The sequence below is a fragment of the Pieris rapae genome, chromosome 23 (genome assembly GCF_905147795.1).
Source record: "Pieris rapae chromosome 23, ilPieRapa1.1, whole genome shotgun sequence".
NCBI lineage: Eukaryota > Metazoa > Arthropoda > Insecta > Lepidoptera > Pieridae > Pieris > Pieris rapae.
In genome coordinates, this window is record NC_059531.1 from 841,347 (window position 1) to 867,032 (window position 25,686).

The 25,686-nt window shown below is 33.4% G+C and overlaps 1 protein-coding gene across 3 annotated transcripts in view; it reads left to right on the forward strand.

The window, feature by feature from the left end:
- The window catches only part of LOC110993447 (serine/threonine-protein phosphatase 2A regulatory subunit B'' subunit beta), a 97,084-nt gene that overhangs the window by 63,940 nt on the left and 7,458 nt on the right, over positions 1-25,686 (forward strand). For all 3 annotated transcript variants that reach the window (XM_022259722.2, XM_045633531.1, XM_022259723.2), the window contains exons 2-7: positions 6,692-6,889; positions 18,165-18,301; positions 20,143-20,320; positions 22,777-22,919; positions 23,635-23,735; positions 24,670-24,838. In XM_022259722.2, the coding sequence (XP_022115414.2) occupies positions 6,692-6,889; positions 18,165-18,301; positions 20,143-20,320; positions 22,777-22,919; positions 23,635-23,735; positions 24,670-24,838 (926 nt within the window). The remainder of the gene's footprint in view (positions 1-6,691; positions 6,890-18,164; positions 18,302-20,142; positions 20,321-22,776; positions 22,920-23,634; positions 23,736-24,669; positions 24,839-25,686) is intronic.

Here is a 25,686-nt window from a genome sequence, read left to right on the forward strand (position 1 = left end):
TAGGTAAGTAACACCGTGTACACATATGAACGTCAAAAAAGAAATATATATATATATATAAAATGCTTATAATTTTACATTTACTGCCAGTTCTCAAATCAAGGGCGTAAAACGGAAGAGAAGAACTGGTAATCTTCGCCACTCTTTTTAATCGCCAAGTTGTTGTTTCACACAACGTTTGTAAGGAGCTGCACACAATGATCCACATGCCATCTTATGCAATAAATAATAATAAAATTAATTAAAAACAAAAGTTTGTCTTCTATCATACACGAAATGTTAAACGGTTTAGTTTTTTTTTGTTTATTCTGTATTTTTTTTAGTTTGTAATTTTTAAGCAATATTTAAAAATATATATTAAATAAAATGACACCGTTTCTAGCTATTAGTGTTTGGCGATATTTAATTAATTTAGTGTCAATGTAATGTGCGAGAAAGAGTAGGATATTGAAACTGGCATAAAGTTATAACTGTTGCCTTAAAATTAAAAAATAGAGATTATTTTAGAAAATTAATTAATATATTTTGTAGGACCTGTAAATAAAAGACTCGTTTCTTGTTATAATTTTGTGTTTACGCTGTCATGAACTGTGAGAGTAGTATAGAGTAATTTAAAAATAATAGTAAAAAAAAATAATATTAAATAAATTGTGTGTTAAATAAAAGACATCCTCGGCTTCATACATACATTTGTAATATTTTTATTATATAGACTAGAAATGAAATCAATTCAATACTAATAAATATAAGTAGATTTTGTATATAATCTAAAAACCGTTCCCAATATCAAATTTAATCCGACTCGCCTATGTCTGAATGAATTGGCAGACCCTATTTCGGATTCATGATTTCGGTCCGATAAATATTGGAATTATATAAACTCTATTTAAATTCAAATTATTATTTTATTACGTGTACTCATTCGAATTGATTTTCGTGGGATATCACTCCGGCAACGCACTCGCGAGCTCTTTGACATTGAAAAGTCTATGGGTGGCGGTGTCCCTTGCATCAGGTGAGTTTCCTGACTGTTTGTCCCCTGTTCTATAGGAAAAAGAAATCCATTTATCGACGCTATATAGGGCTGCTATTCTACCTAAAGAATGATCAGTCTAATTCTTAAAAGCCCTAGAGCGCTTTGGCATTGCCCATAGGGGGCATATCACTTAATATTAGATGAGCCTGCTCATTTACCCCGTTCTATAAAAAATCGCATGGAAAGCAGTGAAGCAAACTTTTTAAGTTTCTTTTAGTTATCTGTTTAATTAGTATTACTACTATATTAAGAATATTGTAAACACTATTTCTATGTTATTAAAATACTATATACCGTATTTTATATAAAATACGATATGTGTATGTGTAAATATACTATATATACACATATACATATCGTATAATCTCTAAACGCGTTATCAATCATTGCCGCTTCCCGATTTGGTGTGGCGCAAAACATACGCTATCTATTTTTAGTCCACCGCAATGTTCGCTCTATCGTGAAGATTTCGATGTGTGTTTCTTATAAAATTGTCTATATATTTTTATTTGTTTACGCGAGTTAAATTTAACAACTTTTTTATTATGAATAGAAATTCAGCAAGGCAACGTAAAGATGACACATAACTATTTAATATAGCGCCATCTGTTGACGTGTTTTGGTACTATAAATTGGAAAACCTGCATTGTTATAGTGCGTCTTAATAAGGGATTTTATTTAATAATAAATAATATTTAAAAATGGATACATTTCTAAAGTTCTCTGTGCAACTTTAATGCTGTTTTGTTTCTTGCTTTATGCGATACTTATTTGAGCAGTTTATTATGTTTCTCATACTCTGGGGCGGCGCGGTCTAAAGCCCGTCCCATACTCCAAGGGATGAAAGATATCCTATCTAGCCACTTGCCAAGTGGCTAGATAGGATGTCTTTCATAATAATAATAATTTTATTTTCTCCCATATAACATTAACAACAATAAATAAGATGACAGTTGAGGAGGTATTGGGAGACTGGTTTCCAAGCTAGGTAAGAACCTGTGATATGGATAACCAGGCTTCCATTCCACAGCAGTCATATTGAGTGATAACAAAAAAAAATTAAGAAAGAAAAACAAAACAAAGCAGTCAACTACTTATACCATTTAACTATTTTTGCATAATAAGAATATTTTCTGTATCATAGGACAGGTTAACAAGATATTGTAATGTATATAATGTGATTTTTGAAATGTTTGAGATAATTTTATTTTTGGAAAGTGGTTAAGAATAAAAGGGCGTAGGAGAAATGCGTTGGTCGAAGAGAGTGTAGTTAGAAGAGAGAGTGAGATATTGGTTTGCGTTTTGTTTTATGTGTATTAGAAATACATACATAATAAGGGTCTGTTTCACAATGTCCGGATGAGTTCCAAATAAGCTATTTATTACTTATTGGTGGGATAAACACTATTTTTGCGTTTCACGACTGTCAGATAGCGCTATTCGTCATGAAACGTGAAGTTTTTTATTCGGAACATTTATCTTTTGAATAATTTATGTGTTGCATAGCTATTTGGTACTTTATCCATACATTGTGAAACAGAAATTCTTATGGTACAGATTATTTTACTATTTTATGTTAAGGATGTCATAGATTTGATTTATAAATGATTGTATTATTTCGGTTACCGCCTGGTACTTTTTGATTGGAAATTAATTAGCCGAGTGGAAAACTTTTAACATACAAACTGCGTTTTAAGCGGAAAACTTTAAAGGATTTTCACTAAAGTTTTATTTCGAACTGAAAAGTCACTTGCGGTTTTCTTACTTTTAAGAAAATGTGTCAAGATTTTCTTAAAAGCACTGCCAAACGGCGAGTGCGTTGCTGGCCGTTTAGGATTCGGTACGCTCTTTTCTTGAAGAACCTAAAGTAATAAAATTACTAATAAATAAATAAAAAACATTTGTGTCATATTACATATATTGCATTGGACATATTTGTCCACATCATAAATGAGTAGAAATCATATTTTGTCTTTCATTGTGTTGACATTTTCTCAGTCCTAAAACTTATCTTACCCTTATTTGTTTATGTGTTATATTAAATCTATTTATCTTTTTAGTTTTTCTTTTGATATAGCTTAAGTTCTAATGTAATTGATGTGTATGTGTAAGTGTGTTAAATTTGTGATGTCATATTTCCTTGTATTTTTTAGGCATACACATTGTTTTAGAATGTTTATATAAATTTAAGAAAAAATATAGTAAGTATAGTCTTCCTAGATATATTTATTTTTTAATATTTTCCGTAGGTTGAGATTTTCTCGTCCAAAATCTTAATAACACCTTTAAAGTCGGTTAAAAATAATATAGTATTTACACACACCGTAATTTTACACGTATTATTTAGTTCCATCACACAATAGAATAATATTATAATATTCTTAATCTTTATAGTATATTTTTCTTTTTCTTTTTATTCTTAACCTTTATATATATTTTCTTTTGCGAACTGGGGAACTGTGGAATTGACTACCGGCGGAGGTCTTCTCTGGAGGAGGCTGCGACGACTGCCTTTTTAGGCAAGCCGGCAGGCTCCTTTTCCTCCCTATTATATTTTTTTTAAATCCGGTGGACAATCGCAAATACATTCTGCTTGTCTGGTACATATATATGTTTTCGTAATCCTACTCCTCATATACCTAAGTAATATAACAAAAATCAAAAGCAATTATTATTAAATACGTTTTACTAATATATGATTCGGTGTGATGGTGTGTATGTGGGGTGTGCTCATAATGATGATGATCATAATTGAGGGCTAAATAAATTTATTTTAGAAATTATACTAAGATCAAAGTCTTTACGCGAATCACGCTAAATTTCGGTCCCAATCCATTTTACGTCACCATTGCTTGAAGTAGGGAGAATGGAAAAAATATATGGTGGAATTGAGTAGTTTATGTATCCATTTTGAAAGATCGACACGATTCAAATAACTTCGCTTGATTGAAAAAAAATTCAAACAAATTTTTGACACTTTGAATTCATTTAATGACAAAAATTTATACAGAACATGATTTTAAAACTTACGTCTAAGTTAATTAATCCATTTCAGAGATAAAATTACATTAATTTAATGTTTTACATAACTAATAGCCCTCTAGCATCGAGAGTGTCCATGGGCGGCGGTATCACTTAATATCAGGTGAGCCTCCTGCCCGTTTGCACCCTGTTCTATAAAAAAAATGTGAGCCGTCACAGCACGCCTGGCAGATGTGAAACATCGACATTATTTTGGAAAAGTATTAGCAGAAAAGAACAGATTGTGATAGGAACTAAATAATGATACAATAAAATATTACGATTTTTTTCCAGATAACGATGACTAATTATTGAATGAAAAAAAAATATTTTCACTAAATATTTTTAATAAGAAATTTACTACTGCATATAGACTGTATATAGGTATATAATATGTAACTACTTTTGCATGCATTTGTCCCCCTCCTAAACAAGACTGCTATGGTTACAATTAATACAAACCACAGCGGTTTTATAATGTAACATATTGTGATATATTATTATATTATTTTGTAATAATAATACCATCAAATAGCGCGGCGACGCGTCGCCACGGCATGCGTCGCCACGGCAGAAATCGGTTTTACGTGCGGCTATAGATGTTTCACATCAAAATAAAACTTAATTGTTATCACGGACCGGCGCGTTTCAGTGCTCTAGCTTCTACACCCCCCTCAAACACCTAAAATTCGTGCAAGTATAGTCTTAATATCGTATTATTTGAAAACATTATATATGACCTTGTATTCGTGATACATGAGTCTTGACAATTAACTCGGCTGCTCCCAATTCTCGAATCCACGCCCACGCATTTATTTATATCTAAATATACGTACGCATATATTTCGTTAACTGAAAGCTCTTTAAAATTGAAGAGTGGCTAAATACTTAGTTTTTAATTATGTGTAAGAGCCGAGAAGGAAATTTGATATTTTCCATCTTTTTGTAGAGTCCTGGTCGTTCGTGCAGTGGACCGGAAAAAGATAGACATTTGTGCCCTATATGGCTATGACGTCAAGCGTAAATTTTGCCAATGTCCACAGACTGATTTGCACTCTGATTAACTACATTAATTTTTATCATTTCTTGTTTTATTTTATTTTTTCATTTTTTTATTAAATTTGTATAGTATTCTATTTGAAAGGCTTATATTCAGATAATCCCATTATTTTTTTTATTAAATTATAATTTATCTAACAGCTTATACTTATACATATTATAATACAAAATACTAAGACAATACAGAAAGCCAAAACAGATTACATAGAGAAACAATTTATGTATAAAAACAGAAAACAAGCAAACGCATTAAAAGACAAAGATACATTTAAAAAAAACAAAAGAATAAAATTAAAAAACTGAAATTTGACATTTAAAACCAACACATAATACTAAGAATTGAAACTACTACTTAAAAAAATCAGAGTTTTCCCGCTTCGCCAAGTACTTATTTTTACTACAACATAAATACTTACATTACCAAACGTCTTGCTAGTGTGTTGCCGGCCCTTTAAGCATTTGTATTTTTTACATGTAAAAACTCAAAGTTTTTGTGATCAAAAAAAATTGTTTAAAAACTAAACTATTTTTAAATGATTAATTAACAAGCAATGATTAATAGATCATAAAGTTACCTGTCATCAATCATTTATGAACAAATGTCAAACTATTTATAATACTCATCTCATTATATTGTCTGTGATACAGTCTAGGGCATTTTAAAAAACATTTATAATGAATTAATTACACAATATGGTTTAAAACATCGATAATTATGAATTGATCATGCACGCTTGCGGCACGCTTGCAGTGAAGCGAATGTTAAATGCAGGCATAAAAAGTCCATTGGTGCACTGCCAGGTATCGAACCTACGACCTCAGAGATGTGAGACGCAAAGCCACAAGCCCAAAATGGTCACAAAACGCGAATCAATACTTAAAAGGGCCGGCAACGCACTGTGAGTGTTCATGGGTTTTGTAGTTACGTATGAAAGACATCTTAGCGATATATGTATATGAATCCCACCCAAACTCCTACATAAAATACTCATAGAAACTTTTAAAAACTTTGTCACTATGCAATTGAAAGCTCCATAACTGACCCGTATAACCCACTAACAAGGGCGTCCGTCGAATTAAACCGGATTAAATATAAATATTTATAAAAGAACATTATAAAATAAATACATTTAAAATACCATATACTTATTCGAGATATCCAAATTCTAGAAATTCTTCCACTTGTCACCTTCGCAATTTCCATTATTTCCATGCTATTTCTCTTATAGACATAGACATATTATTTATTACAAACAAAACACACACACATAAATACACAACACAGCAGTAATCAAAGAGAAAAAAATTAAATAAAAGATATAAAGAGAGGTAAATTATTTTTTTCCCTTTCCCCTTCGGTCCGTCTCAAGCATATATTGCGTGTGTGCTGTGGCTGTAAATGGCCCTGGCTCAGCATTATGCTGAGGAGCAGAGTGTTCCACAGCGCTGGTCATTCTGCCAGAGACCACATCAGCTAGTTTGCGCCTCAATCGCAAAAAAAAATCAGCCCACTTTAATTTTATAAATATTATGTAAACATAAATAGTGTTATTAAATCATAAAAACATTTCACAGAACTATGCAGCATCGACACCTCCAAAGCCTTCATCAGCGCCGCCCCACACGACACTACAGAGATCGGTCAGGGCGGCCGGCCCCTCCAGGGTTATACCACGGTTCTACTTCCCCAAGGGCCGGCCGCCGCCCGCCCATCAGCAGGACCACGCGCTACACAAAGTTCAGTCTGCCTTCGCTACATTTCCAAATAGTCAGGTAAGCTTATTATATATATACATATAGATCTTAATACATTTTAAGGGTAGATTCTACCTAAAATCAAACCATTTGCCAAACTGTTGGATGAAACAGATGTTACACAAAATAGAAAGGCCGCAACATTTGCCAATATTTCGCATGGATTATGTCAAAGGTTATAAAGTCTAAACTGTTAAAAAAAATATTTATAATTCGACGTCGTGTAAATTATAATAAAAGGATTAACTTAATAAAAAATAAAGAATACTATATGTATTGTATATAAATTGTGATTGCAAAGAATTATTATTAAATGTTAAATTGTGAACGCATTGCGCTTAATCTGATGAAGCCACATGGCGCACTGTCAAGCAAAAAATAATAATGAAAACTCTATGGTGGTATAAATTTCGTTGAATTAATTTTCCTTTACAAAAGCGATTAAGAATTTTGATATAATATTCTGTATAGGAATTTTTTTTTGAAAAATTACGGTTTTCCGTAATAATAGTTAATATAATATAATTTACAATTAATTAAACCAGTCTTAATAATTTTAAGTCTGTGGCCGTTCCACAGAATATAATTACAAAATCGTATTGATCCGCGTTTCCCGTTTTTCATATACTATTCCTAAACTAATCTGTAATAAATAACTTTTAACCTTTATTCTATTATTTTAATTGAATTGCTCTTAAACTGAATTTTAAGCTCGTTGTTTGCGAATGACAGTTGAATTAATATATTCAGCTTACAGTCGACTGGGTTTAGCAAAACTATTGTACAACTGTGCTCACGTTTCTACCAGTATTAATTCAATTATATAAATAGTGAAATTAGTGTTGCCCAAAATCGGTCTTGGTCTTGCAGTCTTGGTCTTGTTCTTGCATTTTTGCAAGACCAATACCAATACCAAGACCGCCTTATCGTAGCAAGACCAATACCAAGACCGAAGCCTGCAAGACTTGAGCAAGACAATACTTAAGCCTGCAATACTCTTGCGTCTTGCAGTTAAGACAAACTGAGATTTGGGCGTTATCAAATTTCTTTAACAGATTTTCAACTATATCCAAAGAGATTTAAGGTTCAATGTTGATTGGGAAAATGTGACGTTCTGCGAATAAACTATTGGTCGGTCGGTGATATACATATTTGATAATTTACCGACAAAGACGCCGCGGTTTGCAACAAGTGTATCACAGCATTTGACACTGTTTGAGCGCCGCATTCGCCGACAAAGAGTACGGACAGAGGCACACAAAATTGTTACCTATTTTGATAGGGTTGGTACAGGAGGATAAAATTAAATGACCGTAAAGATGTCTAGCAGTAGGTAGGTATAAATTGAATGCTCTAAGTTTCTTGTACAAATACATTCTCACACTGGCTGTCGGGCGACATGATAATTAATAACTAAGTAGGTATTGCATCTATTGAATTGCGAATATTTTGATTTCGAAATAATCATTGTTAATATCGGTAAATGATAGACAGTGAGTGATATATAGTATATCAGGGTAAGGTCGGATTATTTTTTTGATAGTTGGCAATGGTCTCGAATTTATTTATTTATTCTCTTCCTAAAAAAAAATACTAAAATTGTGTTCTAGTAAATTTATTACTATAATGTTAAGTTATCAATACATATTTTCGTTTCTACTCTAAGATAAATAGTTGTCAAGATATATTGTTCGAAAAAATAGACATGAAATTTTAATTGCATGTTAAAGATCGGATTATTCTAGGGTAAGTTCGGACTACTGTGTAACATTGATTCTATTGCATATATTAATATGGTTGCCAAGCCCGGTTAAAGATCGGATTACTATTGCTAGTCGTCTGGAGCACCCGTAACTTTTTTTCACCACAAAACACATGTCTTGCTCAATGCAGCGATTGACGCGGACTGAAGAGTGGCGGGAAGACAAGATGGCGAATCATATAATGTTGCCAGAAATAAGAAATATCTGGCATTTTAGTAGTAATATGAAGTATCCGACCTTACCCTGATACACCTACCTAGGTACTAAAGTGTGAGCAGCAACATTGAAAATTGTATATGCCATGTCAGTGCTTTCGTTTTATTAACTTAAGTTTATTTTAAAAAAGCTTTCAAGTAAGATTTAGAGTTTACTATTCAATTACACACAATAAATTATTGAAAAACAAAAAATTATGAAAAATATATTAAGACTGAGTACTTAGGGAATTAGTAGAAAAAATATTCTATCGTGGATACCTAGTTATTAAAAAAGTGATAAACGTTGTGTTTACTTAATTTTATTTTTCTGTGCTAATGCCAACATTGACAATCCTACCAAAATAGGTAAAAATTTAGTCCTAGACTTTATGTTGTCGCGTCGCTTTCATGTCAAAGGTCGCCGCCACTGCCTATGGTTCCAAAGAATATAATAGGTTTTTGGGTGCTCAAAACGGACGTAGATTATGTTTTCCTCGCAAGGAAGATTGTAGTCGTAAGGATATTATAAAAAATTTATAATAATATACCTAGTTTATATTATTATTAATACCTATTATACCTTTTTGAAGGACATTGCACTGCAAATTTGGAAGTGGGTGATTTAAACATTAACTTGAAACGTGGAAACCTCCAAATATGAGCGACGTCATATTGCTTTACGCATTTGGTTTTAAAATCACACATTTCCAAAAATCGAGATTTGCAGTGTCGGTTTATCAACTTCTATCATATCTACTCTAGTAGCTAGTAACCTCCATAAAAACAGCAGGCAACATATAGTTCCAATAAAAAAGGAACATAATAAACAATATTATTTGCATAATTATCTACACTTTATTTTTGCGTAGGCACAAAACCTATATGATTTTGATTCTGATACTTCTGTTTTTTAATCTTTCAAAGATTTATTCTATCTATCAAAGAATGCCGCATTTTTCTTTGTCGGTCTTCGGCTTGTGTGCTTATAAATATGAGTTTTTATTTCAATTTCAGTCATTTCCAATTGAGTTTCGCTTCGAGTCTATCTTATTTATTATTCTCGCCCATTTACTAGCTAGATACTATAAATTCTTATTGCTTTCGGAGTGAATGTTTACAATTTGACATGAGTGACGAATAAATAGCAATAGGCTAATAGGTATTTACAAGTCTTGCGAGACTTGCGAGACTCTTGCTGCAAGATCAAGACCAAGACCAAGACTGAGAGCGCAATACCAATACCAAGAACAAGACCAGGTATATTGACGCAAGACCAATACCAAGACTGGTCTAAGTCTCGTCTTGGTCTTGCTTTGGGCAACACTAAGTGAAATACAGCACATAATACCTAAAATTATGTCGAATTATAAGAAACCTTCAAGTATTTCCCCCGTTAATCTGGAGGCATGGCCAACTCGACTTTGGGGTTTTTCTTTTTACTTTTGACAACAGAGCAAAGTGTTTTGTTTATAGATAGATTCACCAGTGACAATGCTCGAAACAGAACTAATTTAAGCGTACAACTTGCTAGGCTAATCATACACAAATATAGAAATTGTATCCGTTTCTACAACAAACCCCCAAGCGAAATTAGATTATTATCACTTAATAAATTCACTCCTTAACGTAAATTAATCAATAAAGTTTTTTATAAATTTGATGGACATTTTAATTACTCTAATTATTGGGTTCGATTCGCTACAGTTCAAACAATTTGAACGATTATACTTAGCGATTAAAAAGAGTGGCGGAGAGTTTCATGCCAGCTCTTCTTGTCTGCTCTACATGGGCGTAGAGCAGACAAGAAGATGCTTGCGAACTGGTATTAAAGGTAAATTTAGAATTTACTTAACTTCTTTAATGACGTTCATAGAATACTTGCTTACCTATAAGAATAAAGTTTTTTATTTTTAATTGAGACTTAATTAAAAAATCGATTCAAAGAGACGGAAAGACGATCACCAGTTCTTCTCATTCTGATCATGGATTCTCATATGTGACTGGCAGTAATTTTGATATATTAGTAATATTTGGATTTTAAACCTCATGTTACATCGAATATTCATAGTTCTAGGTTCTCGAAACTACCTAGATTACATTTTAAATATTTAGTGAATTTAAATGTTCTATACAGGTTGCATGCTCTTAACCTGGTAGAACCTCTTTTGTCAAGTTTCATCCAATTTATTACTTTATGAGCGCAAAAAGCCTGTTTCGGCTCCCCGGACGTTATTTTTGATATCAATGGTTTGGAAAACGTAAATAAATTAGGCTTTTTTTAAATTTGACGTTTAAATAAATGATTCTGAATCCTTGTGATTGATTTGTTCCCGTTAAAATAATTTGTATGACTCAAAACTTGCAAGTTTAATGTACATGAACTAATAAACTCAGCCAGGATTAATTTAAACGTAGTCTCTGCCTACGCTTTGGAAAAGCTTTTGGAAAAGCCGTCAATATATGAATATAAAATACAAAAAGATACATTTCATGTTTGTCAGCCAATAATAAAATATTCATGAGGGTTTGGGCGTTTATACGAACGTCTAGACATTTCTATTATTCACAAATTCGATTATATTATTCAAAGATGTATTTATATCTCGACCATTCGTCCCAAGAACGGTGACAAAGAAGTGTGTGACAATAGATGGCGCTAGTTAACTTCATTTGGTCTAATCGTTATTTATATTACAAGTATTTCGCTCGGTGATGCCAGCTTACAGCCTTGGCTTAGTGGCTTCAGTATTCGAAGATGTTTCCAGCGACGGAAATAACAATACATAATAAAAACCTGATTTTCATCAGCATTGCACCCGTACGAAGCTGGGGCGGGTCACTAGTTTTATGTATTTTACATACAAGTATATACTTTGGTACATGTCAAAAACCTTCACAACCACGGCAAAACAGGCCGCGTCTGATTTTATGAAAACTCAAAAATACCAAAAGGATTTGTATAGTTATCACCAAAAGATGGTGAACTAAATACAAATTATCTCTCTCTTTGTATGAAACGAATTTAAAATTGCAATTCATTATTATATCAACCAAATTTAGTTGGGTCGTTAGCTTTGGTTAAACTAATCAATCATAAGCCGGTTCAGTTATTCACAATAGAACGAAATTCATGGCTTAATTTTCATTTATTTTAGCATCATTTTAATTCATTTATTACGATAAAACACAAAGCGGCATTTATTTAAAGTGTTTTCTTACGAAACTAAATTAATAAATAAAATTAATCTTCTCATGAGTTACTTGTCAACTGTCACCTGTCACCTTTTTGCGCGTATATGATCCTACACATGCTTTTCTTGCCCGGCGGCCGACGCCATTTTGAAATGCCAGACTGACATTGTCAGTTAGCTCTCAAATACAACTATCTACCATCATCTTATAAATACCCAAATTAAATGTAATTATTTTTAAGCTGTATTATTAATTAGAATGGCAAAGTTTTAATTATCGAACGGTTCTGATGATAGATAGCCTTTTACGCCTAATATACTACAGGTTAAACATATTATTAACAGTAATTATTAATTAATTACTCACTACAATCTTCCTACTAATCGTAATATTGTGTTACTCCTAATGAGGTTTAAGTTTCTTTTTACCTTTTACTGTTTTCTCTGAAAGAGTTAATTTCGGTAGCGGTTGTTTGTCTAAATAAATGAAATTTTCTTTAATCGTTTTAAACATATATTGTCAATATATGTCCCACCGGTTGTCCTGCCGTCGAAGCAGGATTCTTCTTCACCACGACAATGGTTCAACGTACTCCGCACAATGGACTACTGAATATTTGCCTATGGCAGGTGTCGAGCTAATGGGCCATACGACATACCGTACTAACCTGGCACCCTGCTACTTTCATTTATTCCCAAACCCTGAAGATGCGGTGAAAGCGTACGAAAATACCATGGATACCCCTAAGGAAGAATGGGCCCACTACTTTTCTCAGTGGATCCATCGGATGCGACGATGTGTAGAGAGGAACGGATTACTTCGAAAAACAATAAAAGTATTGGCAACTTTTTACATAAAGCCGTTTTTCATTTTCTAAACATTTTTAGTGTAACCTAGGTGTACACATTACAACGTGTAAGATTTGGGAACACTTCAAAGTAAAAAACCTGTGTCTGGCAACGCTGCCGAAAACTCCCTTTTAGAAGGTAGAAAAATACTCACATCGACTTCCCCAATAGACATAACGAGTTGGAGGCTGAACTACCATTGGTATAACTTACATGTGGTAGCACCAGTGGTTTTAAAGAGATTAGGCAAACTATTTGTATTTAATTGACATGATAAATCTCTACTGCAATGCGATGTTCTCGCACGATTGATGCAATGCTGTGCAAATTATGACAGACTGCATTTTATTTGCATTTTGCAAAACTGCGATATTGCACGATCTGTTTTTAGATGTTTTTCGTCTTTACTGAGACATAAAATACGATCTAGACTAACTTAATACTAATAAGTAATTTAAAACTAACTTCTTTAGTGGCTATTAAGAGGAAGACTCTCTGTTCTTGTGTACTATTTTTGAAGTGAAACTTCATTAGAGAGCAATCAAGTGTTACGCACTCGCGAGCCCTCTGGCATTGAGTGTCCATGGGCAACGGTATCACTTAACATCAGGTGAGCCTCCTGGCCGTTTACCCCGTTCTGTAAAAAAAAAATACAGGGCGGAACGATAGCCCTTGATGGGGACTGCAGCGCGCGGGGAGACGCGGTGCACTCGCTTCGCTGGCCGATTTGCTAAGTTGGTAGCTCCAATGGACTTTGGAAGTCCATTGGTGCAGTCTAAATGTCCAAATGGAAAGAAAACGTGAGGAAACCGAGATTCTTTGACCCTTGACTTAGGGTCCTTGAAGACCCTACAAATTCTAAAAAGGCAACTTTTGACATTGAGAGCGTCCATGGTAACAGGTGTACCTGAACCCATTTGACTCCCTGTTCTTCTGATAACCTGGCCTATAATGAGTCCCAGACCTAAAAAGCAGTTGCACTTTTCCCTTTATGAAACGACTAAAGTGTTCATTCAAGCCTAAATGTGAAAAAGATATTCTATCAATAATAGCCGAATTCTTGGCACAGATATATTAATTTCAAAGTTTACGATTCCAACTATCTTAATATATTTTGGCAGAGGTCGACACATTTGCTTTGCATGCAATACTTTTAATACTAAAACTATTTAACAGACTTTAATCAAACTACCTCTTTTATTTAACACACTTTAACTTTATTACTCCACACAATAATAAAACTACTTAAAGAAAACACTTTTTACCGGATTGAAGCTATGTATTTAATAATCTTATTATTATTTTAAATTATTTAACACAATTTTAAATATTTCCAACGTTTCGACTGCTTTACAGCGTGCGTGGTTATAGTGACTGAAGACAAAGAGTGTTGAATGTCAAAAAAGTATTACAGCTGGATTGGATTGCAAATATTTGTTTATTATTTGATACAATTCTAACATAACCTTTCACATAAGTTCTCCTTCCGTTTACCTTGAATAGTTTACTACTATGTAATAAAAAAAAATATACTAAAATGGAGCAGATACTTTCTCGGTTACCAAGTAATGACACGCTTTTGTCTAACGTGTTCCCATTTTACATTTCTGATATTGGGATAACCAAGATTTCCAAGCGTGACCCATATGTACAAAAAGTAATTTTTGTATTTGACAAAAACACTAACACATTTTCATTTGAAGGCAGCCAAATACCAAACAATACAAGCGGATTTAATAATCTGTATTTCAATTGACATTTATACATTTATTTTAGTTTAATTTAAAATCTGCACTGCGTACAGTATTATAACTGGTGTATCATTTTCAAATTAAATTTGAAACTGGTGTATCGTTATCAAATTAAAATATGCCTAATGATAACAATTTCACAGTTTTACGCTAAATTTAATATTATGAAATAATCTAGTTTTTTTCATATGGGGGTATAAGAATCTACGGAACGCCGTTTTTAGTAGGTGCGTTGCCGGCCTTTGAAGGAGGAGTACAGATTATATTTAAAAAGAAACTCCTTTTTGTTCCATACAATACGCCAACTTCATAATTAAAGATCTTATATTAGTCTAATGTCGAAACTACCCAAATCCCGATATAACTATACTACATATACTATATATATATATATATATATATATATATATATATATATATATATATACTATAATACTTCACTCAAGCTCCACGTGACAAAAGGGCGGACTATAAATACTCATTACAAAAATGTCGTATGAGATGTATCTTCACCCATCACTTAAGTCCTTTTTGAGATATAAATAGGCTGGTTAGGGCGTGACCTACTTTCGCAGGTCAATAACCCCGGAAGGGGCTCGGCCCTTGGGGTGATTGGAGATATACAATCATAATAACTAGGCATACATAGATTATATCGCACCCACAAAACTTTACCTTATCAGACTTTTTATATTGTCAGGTTTCGCCAATTAAAACAAAAGAGTATTTACGAGACTATCAGTCAGTCTCGTGAAGCGAGTTTCGAACCAAATGCAACAGAAAAACAATTAAAAACCGTAATCAACAAAGAAAAATTAATAAATAATAATAGCCTTTATTCAGATACATTTTATATGTCCATTAAAACAAATTTCCATTTTAATCCTCTTCTAGTGTATCTGTGGGCCTTTTTGGCAAAGGCCTACAAATCCCGCCATTCCTCTCTGCAATGTGCGACTCTATGCCATGTACCGCCTGCTGTTTCTTTAATGTGGTCTATCCACATTCTGAGTTGTCTCCCTCTTTTGCGTTTGCTGTACCTTGGGCACCAGTTAAGCAGTTTTTTACTCCAAATGCAACAGAAACACAAATAATAATAATACTGTAATCAACAAAGAAAAATATATAAAAAAATATACATACATAGATATACATCAGTGGCGCTACAACTTCTTTAGGCCTTGGCCTCAGATTTTTGAATCTGTTTCATTATCATTTTTTTTTAAATCGGCAAGTAGGTGATCAGCCTGCAGTGCCTGACACACGTCGTCGACTTTTTGAGTCTAAGACATGTCAGTTTCCTCACGATGTTTTCCTTCACCGTTCGAGCAAATGTTAAATACACACATAGAAAGAAAGTCCATTGGTGCACAGCCGGGGATCGAACCTGCGACCTCGGGTATGAGAGTCGCACGCTAAAGCCACTAGGCCAACACTGCTCTTGTATATAAAAAATATGGAGACATAAAAAGGACAAAGGTACATTTTAAGTATGTAATGTCTGTATTGTGGTTGTAATTGGCTAAGCACTACCAACAACTCATCTTAAATACAAGTACTCCTTTCGTTACGGGTATCTTCCTCCTTCTAACACGCCGTTTAGCCTTGATTTTACCCATTATAATTGAAGGAGGTAGCTTTCATGGGGCAACAAGTGGCCCAGGTTATTTTGTGTGGCCCAACTTTTCGTTGTTTGATGTTCTATTCGAAAATTATTTACATTCCATGAAAAAATTAAATAGAAAGATTCTATACTACGATAACTTATAACCATTAGTAAAATATAGCAACACTGTTTACGCTCCGTCAATGACACATGTCAGCACGCCCTATATACATAATGGCGGAAGTCGACAGCCCACCCAAGAGACTACCTTCTACTTTCACTTAACTCTAGCCCCTATTCCCTACAGATAAGGTTCTGTTTTGTAATCGAATACAAAACGGTCCAATGCCCATATGAATGTTGCAAACTGCATTCAAATTACAATGTTAATTTTCTAAGTATCACATTATACGTGAAGGTATTAGATTTGTTCCCTGTGGTACACATGAAAGTTGTACGTGTGAAAATGGAATCGAAAAAAATTCATTTTGATGCAATGGAATTTACATCATTGGCTTAGTGCTTTGGTATGGGAAGCTAATTAGCTTCGTCTCATCTCCCGGACATAATAGACGACTCCAATTCAAGTCTTCCAAAGGTACAAGCTCATATTAAAGATGTATGTTTACGTCTGTTAGGCAGTACCGGTGACCCTAGAGCTGGTACTTTCATGGCTCAACGTATTAGTATCGTAATACAGCGAGGTATATGGTGGCAGTATTAACCTCGCTGTATTACGAGAGAGACCAAAGAGAGCAGAGACCAAACTTTTTAAATGTGTAAAAGTTATGTTAATAAACGACTTGTGATCACGCCTTATGAAGTGTTAGAGCTGCTTTTGAGACCCACGATGTAAATACACTTTACTCATTCACTCACTCACTCACTCACTCATTCACTCTCTCACACATTCACACTTACTCATGCACACACTCAGGTGTAAAATAAAAGGAATAAAAATAAAAAGGAAACGAATTGGTTAAATAATGATATTTTAAGCAAATAAGTTTGTTATGGAAGAGCTGGGAACCCTAACACAGGTATATTCACTTAAAAGGGTTCCCAAATCTTACACTATGAAAAGAAAGATGTACCTACTTAAAATGAATAAAGACTTTCTTTATTTTATTATAAAAGACAATACTATTTTTTTCAATTTATCAATTTTTAATAATTGTTAATATGTCTGTAAATATTGTAAATACTGTATATTTGTATGTTAGAACTAAAACCTGATCCTAGAATCAATTTATGTATAATCACAGTAAATTTAAACGTAACAGCCAAAGCAAAATTTATAATTAAACAACTTAATATTAAAATCATAACGTAATATTCCCAAATTAGGTCACTTCGTGTGAAAACACTTACTCGCGTCGGTAATTTACAACGCTTTCAGACGCTTTACTTTTAAAAGAAAATATATGTGTTATATTATTCAAAGCTGAATATTTCGTTTGTATGTTCGTGTATGAAAAGACAGATTCTATACTATGATATCACTTATAACCATTATTTTTAGACAATTTGTCAAGTTGTCAATATAATTTTTTGACTTGGATCTTCATAACGTGAATAGAAATAAACTAATGATATTTAATACGTTTCATTTCTTAGACAAGACCATTCATATAGGATTGAAAAAGTTTGGTAATGATATTGTACATTTAACCCTGCCAGCATTTTCTCTCTGTATTTCGATACTTATTCGTTTTTTTTTTAGAACAGGGGGCAAACGGGCAGGAGGCTCACCTGATGCTAAGTGATACCGCCGCCCATGGACAATTTCAATGCCAGAGAGCTCGCGAGTGCGTTGCCGGTTGTGTCGTTTGCCTAAGAGTCTTTACTCCAATAGAAAACACAGTTGGAAATATATTTTATAATTTTAATTAATTTTTAAATCTTTACATATTATAATTAAATAATATTTTAATAGGTCCCTCGGGAGAGTTTCAAACACATAGTAAAAGCCTGCGAGTGCCCACTTTACTGGAAGATGCCTTTGTTCCTTGCAACGCAGCAGAACCTCCACGCTCCGGTGGATGGCCACAAATTCATAGACTTTTGGAGAGAGTGAGTATTATTATATATTTTATGTACTGGTATACACTTTTACTTTTAAAAAGCTAAAAAAAAATATATTAGGAAGTGCTTGCGTAACTTTTGTTACTTTTTTCTGAAGGCAGTTTTAGCCGCGCACCACCTCTGTGTGGAACCAGCTGCCTATTTTTTTTTATATAGAACAGGGGGCAAACGGGCAGGAGGCTCACCTGATGTTAAGTGATACCGCCGCCCATGGACACTCTCAATGCCAGAGGGCTCGAGACTGCGTTGCCGGCCTTTTAAATTAATTTAATTGAAGTATTTCCAAACCAATGTCATTTCGTGTACTTCAAGAAAAGAGCGTATGAATGCTTATAAGGCCGGCAACCCACTCGCGAGTCCATTGACTTTCGCGGTATTACTTAACATCAGATAAGCCTGCTGCCTTCTATTACATAAAAAACATCAAAGTCTCAATTTAAGGCTAAGTTTGACATAATATGTCAAATGTCATTATGGCACTGTATGATATCCTTTATTCTTTGGTTGGAATCTTAAACATTTTAAAATATATAATCTCAGTTTATTTAAGGTCTATAAATGAGCTTAAAATATAAACCTTCATTTAAATAAAGCTCAATCTAATAAGCTAAAAGCCTTTTAAAGAAAGTAGGCTGTATCTTGAAAAATCATTCAAATTAAGTCTTATTTTTCGCTTAAGATTTTTCTTTCTCTTGCTATTTTAATATTTTCTTATAACGTACAAAAAGGTACACTTTTAAACTTGATTTAATTTTCTTTTTATTAATTTTTAATTGTGGATAATGATATCTTTAGTTTAGCGATTAAATCCCGATAACAATCTCTGGTCGATTATGTTTACGAAGAAAAACATCGATAGGGACGCCGGCATATGTCTTCCCTAAAATGGTTTCTAAATTGCTTATAATTTACTTTGATTATAATTACAAACGCCGAAATGACTGCATTTAATGGTTTATCATAAAAAAAAAACAGTTTTAATGATAACAGATGCTGTCTGTAAAAATTGATTTAAATTTTCAAAGATTAAATTACCGAAATCTGAAGATTCTTTGACACGTTACCACAGATTATACTATCTAAATTAACAGATATCGAATCTATAAAAATTGTTTATCTATGAAATCTGTTTTGGCTTTCTGTATTGTCTAATGTCTTAGTGTTTTGTATTATAATATGTATAAGTATAAGCTGTTAGATTACTTATAATTAAATAAATAAATAAATAAAAATAAATATTTTTGTCACCCTTTCAGGTCTAAGCCTCAGATTTCTGTATCTGTTTCATGATCATTTGTTCAATCTAATAGACGAATTTTTGGCCTAAGGCAAGCCGGTTTACTCACAATGTTTTCTTTCATCATTCGAACGAATATTAAATGCGCACATAGAAAGTCCATTGGTGCACAGCCGGGGCTCGAACCTACGACCTCAGAGATAAGAGTCGCTCACTAAAGCCACTAACTAACATATATATCTGTTGATTTACTTTCTGTACTGCGCCGGGAAATAAATTATATTTTCTCCCCCTTTTTAATGTTTTTGCAAATAAATTTAATTCAATAAAACCGTTACGCAATCTCCAATAAAATCTATATGTCTAATAAAAATAAAACATATTAGTATGTTTTATATGTAATATTATTGTTACAAGATTATCTCTAACGCTAACACTCACTTTCACACCATCACACAGCATATAATCATTTTTATAGAATTTTCTTTTCGTTAATGTTTGACCCGTTTTGTTGTATGTGTATTCTTTGGCTATATATTAAATACAATTGTTATATATTATATTAGCTGTAAATAAAACCTTTTTCTTCCAGAATGAGTACAACCTGCCACGATCAAGCTTCAAGATTCGTGTACATTTTAACGAGAGGCAAAAGCAATACTCTCTCGCCAGAAGACTTCGTTCCTTTGGTCCAGGATGTTGTGGATACACATCCTGGCCTCTCCTTCTTGAAGGAAGCCACGGAGTTCCACTCGAGATATGTTCATACTGTAAGTAATTCTAATAAGACTTCCAAATCATCCACAGATCGTTTCACATGGCATTATCTTTTGCGAACTGTGGAATCGACTCCCGGGTTCTCTCCTGAGAGATATGACCTCCAACTATTCAAAAAAATCTCGAGCGTACACCTCCCTTGCAATGCACCCTCTAAAAAATGGGTGTCTATGCGATGACTGCCCTGTTTGAGCGTCCCCCAGGCTTGTTTGCCCCCCTATAAAAAAAACAGAAACATCAAAAGATCATCATCATCGGCTTACACTGTCTTCTTTGACATATAGGTGGAATAATTCATACCTATATCTTATATTCCATAATAAACATATTTTATTTATTTATTTCATTAATAAGTAGAATATATTAGTCAGTACTAGAGTAAGCTCCGACATTTTTGAATCTTCGACGATGATTTTCCCAGGGGCTAGATACCCTTGTGTTGTGGTGTTTCTCTGCATTTATGATGGAGACCAGACAGTTGTATGGATACAACAACTTGTAGCTGAGTTTCATCATTTGTCTCTCTGAATATAACAACTATAAAATTCCACCCGAATCAACTCGGCGTCTATCACGTAACTGAGGGGTTTTTAAAGCAGTTTTTTCATTTTATTAATAAGCCTTCACTTGTATTAAGATACTATAAGGATTTCAAAACAAAAATGATAATTTCGGAAGATCGGTCAAAGAATAGATCTTAAAAAACTACTAGGATGGCGCCAAAGATAATAGAAATCAGAATATGATAGTTAATATTTATTACACAGGGATCAAACTTTTTAAATTTGTAATTATTTATATAATTATCTAAGTTAAGAAAATTGTAAATACTTTATATCTGATTGTTATGTATAAGTCTTATTACGATTTTATCTTTTATATAAATAGAAAATTAGCAGGCACAGAACAGATTACAAGTAGGTGACACATTGTTGCATAGTATAAAAGATTTCAACAATGCATTATGCCTCTGTCGGGAAAATGTAAAATTTCCAGTTTCTGCATATTTAAAACACGTTTTAATTTGTTAGCTTCACGCTTTGGTATTAATTTATAAGAAGAGTTTATTATATTAACAATTGAATTCTTAAATTTGGCTGTCAGGGTAGAATTTAAAAAGTAAAGTTTAGTAGTATTTTTATAGAACAGGCGGCAAATGTGTCAACTGATGTTATGTGATAACGCCCATGGACAATAATTTGTATTGTCTTACTAAGGTTTCCTTGTCTTAAATTTTTTTAATTGCTATGTTCCATTTAAAACTGTGCTCTAAACCTCAAAAGCTTTTTCATCCTTCGTTTGAAACCATTAATAAACTATACAGCATACAGCCAAGATTGGATATTTAAACAGAGATACTGAAACTCAAACTCAAAATATATTTATGCGTAAACAAGTAGACTTATGAACGTCAAAAAGATTTTATTCGCTAAGTTTTGATACACGCAAATTGTTTGAACTGGAGCAAATCTGCCCCAAGGATTAGAATCGTTTAAGTATTCTTCAAATTTATAAAAAGGTTTAGGGCCTGTTTCACAATGTATGAATAAAGTGCCAAATAGCTATGCAACACATAAATTATCCGAAACATAAAAGTTCAAAATAAGATACTTTACATTTCAAGACGTATAGCGCTATCTGACAGTCGTGAAACGCAAAAATACTATTTATCCTACTAATAAGTATTAAATAGCTTATTTGGAACTTATCCGGACATTGTGAAACAGGCCCTTATTGATTAATTTACTTTTAACGAGGGATTTAAATTTTGAAATCGTCACGTTCATACCGTCACTTACGCCATCACTCACGCATTTAGTAGTTAAATAGCCTTAATTATGGCAATTGTATTTTTCTATATATACAACAAAGTGTTAATAAATAAAAATATATCCTATCCTGCTCAAATGTGACGTGTGTAACTCTTGTATTTCCTTTTCTTTTGTATTGAATCGCCATTCATGAATAATCTTAATATGATGAGTAGGTATATTATTATTTACATTATAATATTTTATTTATTTATTTAGAAGATTCACAGCACAATACAGAAATAGATGTACTTATATATATATATATATATAACATTGTGGGCCAATTACAAATCTTCACAAATAGTTCTTTTTTTTACCTATTCATCATATTTCTTTTTTAGTGTTTCCCTTACTGGGTTGCCTGGGAGAGATCGCATGTTAGCGATAATGCCGCCTGTTGCATCCCCTATAACTTTTATGTATTATTTGTGTTTTTTTCAATTTATCAAAGTATGAACAAATAAAATTAATATTTGAACCTTTTTGTATATATTTTATATTCCATCTCTGGCTATATATTTAGTATTGTTTTAACTGTTGTGTATGCGTTATTATTATAGATAATGTATGTTAGCTGTATCAGGTAATAAATCTGTGACACACAAATATATTAAAAACTTTTTTTTTAACTCCAGGTGATCGCCAGGATATTCTATTGCGTGAACCGATCGTGGTCTGGCAGGATATCGATCCCAGAACTCAGAAGGTCCAACTTCCTACAAGTCATTCAGCTTCTAGAGGATGAAGAAGACATCAACCAAGTTACACAATATTTTAGGTATTTTTTGGAGAATTAGTTTTAATATCCAAACGAAAAGTTATTGCTCCAGTGGAATGTTACAACTTTGTGTCAACAGATGGCGTTCATATCATTAGACCAGTGCTTCTCAACTATTGTTGTGACATGCCCCATCTTAAACCCTAAACCCCATGCCTTTCTAAAATTCTTATGCCCCAAATGTGATATTTAAAAAAAATTATTTAAACTTAAATACTTAATGGGTTTGAGAATGAAGTTAGTAAATTTTTATATTTTCAGAACAATATAATTGCCTCCCTTTGGGGCATAGGCCCCAGGGGAAACACTGGTTTAGAATTTATGAATGTCAAATTGTTTTTTGCCAACGTAAACACGATTTTTTACGTTTATAAAGAACTTCATAAAATTACTGTTCTTTATTGTGTGTAAAAAACACCTAGTAATAATAGTGCCGGTTACACACTCGCGAGCCCTCTGGCATTAAGTTTGCAAGCGCATCACTTAACATTAGATGAGCCTGACCTGTCTGTTAGCAGATATTAAAAATAAATTTAATTTCTTTAACTCTGATTTCTGAACTGTGTAAAACTGCCTTCACAAAAATCTGATTTACCACGATATTGTTGGATATTTGAGTATACATGTGCTCAACGGAAAGAACATATTAAAATCTGTTAAGTAATTTTTTTAGTAGAGTTCGCTAGCTAATTGTGTTCCTATTTATACATTCCAGCTACGAGCACTTCTACGTCATCTACTGCAAGTTCTGGGAGCTGGACAAAGATCACGACCTCTTCATCGACAAACACGACCTCGCCAGGCACAACGACCATGGTAAAGACTTCTAAAGTTAAACGTAAATTAATATATCTTAAATATAAAATTCTCGTGTCGCGGTGTTGTGGTTAAACTTCTCCGAAACGGCTTGACCGATTCTCATGAAATTTTGTGTGCATATTGAGTGTATGTCTGAGAATCGAACAACATATATTTTTTTTCATCCCCCTAAATGTTAGAGTAATTCACGCCTATTTTTTTTTTTTAATTTTAGATTACACTTTAGTTTTTGATAAAACATTAAATAATACTTACAACCCTAAATTTTTAACCCTCTACGATCTACCTTAATTTTTATTTGTTAATTAAAAACTTATGACTTGAACTCTGAGGTTTATATAGAGAAAAATCACAGGAAAACCGAACAATCTCTGCATAGCAAAATGATCCATGTAGGTATGTACTAAAAATGTAGGCTGATTAAATCACATCAAGGAGAAACGAAGTTCGCGGCGGCAGCTATTTTATTAATTACACGATTATATAAATTATTGATTTACTCCACTCTAAAGATTTTGTATTACTCAAAACTGATGATTATAAAATTGGACCAGATCTAAACAAAATAAATCTGTGGCACTAAAACCTCTTTAGGTCTTGGCCTTAGATTTCTGAGTCTGTTTCATGATCAATTTTTAAATCTAATAGGCAAGTAGGTGATCAGTCTCCAGTGCCTGACACACGTCGTCGACTTTTTGGGTCTAAGACATGTCGGTTTCCTTACGATGTTTTCCTTCACTGTTCAAGCAAATGTTAAATGCGTACATAGAAAGTCCATTGGTGCACAGCCGGGAATCGAACCTACGACCTCAGGTATGAGAGTCGCATGCTGGAGTTACTAAGCCAACACTGCTTAATTCGTCTTTGATTTCTAAACAAACCTCAAAGTTGAGAGGATCTTCGCCAAATAATCTTCATCATAATATTCCAGCTCTCTCCAGTCGCATGATAGAGCGTGTCCTCTCTGGGTGTGTCACGCGTGGCAACCAGAACCGCCTGACGCCCCGCGGCGAGCCACGGATGTCCTACACCGAGTTCGTGTGGTTCCTACTCGCTGAAGAGGACAAGAGCCATCCTACAGCCATCGAGTATTGGTTCAGGTGAGTTTAAATCCTTTTTAAACGTCAAAATGAAGGTTTTCATTCGACCAATAGGATCGTCATTTTTAGAGCAGTGTTAGCCTGGCTTCGGCGTGCGAATCTCATCCCTGAGGTAGGCTCGATCTCCGGCTGCCCCAATGGACTTTCTATATGCGCATTTAACATTCGCTTGAACGGTGAAGGGAACATCTTGAGTCGGTTTGCCTTAGAACCAAAGTCGACATGTGTCAGGCACAGGAGGCTAATCACCTACTTTCATATAAATGAAACAGATTCAGAAATTTGAGGTGCAGGCCTAAAGAGGGTGTCGCCTCAATGATTAATTAGTAGGATCATCTTTCCGCTTTTAATATTAATAAACTAATTAAAATATAGTCTTTCCACCAACTTTGATTCCATCCTTTATTCTTGGGTTGTGGGGTTTAGTTGCCAGTTAACTAAACTACTATTTAGGTTCAATCAACCACAGAAAGAAAGAAAGCCAGCATTAAAGGCACACAGGAACCGACCTCATTAAATTTAATTTTCTATTTATATGTTTTGAATCTACATATAAATTTCATGACATCTTATTTAATAAAATAATGTTTAGTACATCTACTATCTAGATGAATTGACAATATCACGATAAAGATTATGTATTAGAGAAAGATCTTTCACTTGTACAAAAACAATACAGCATCATAAAAATCTAAACTAAGCATTTACTTTTGAAATAAATGAGAGGTGGCATCCTCGTGCAAGCTATTAATTTACTAACCTTGTTTATTCGTATATTCGTTATCATTGATAAGGGTAATTATGAAATAATTTACTTTAATGAGTTTCACCAGGCCTTCTGATGATGG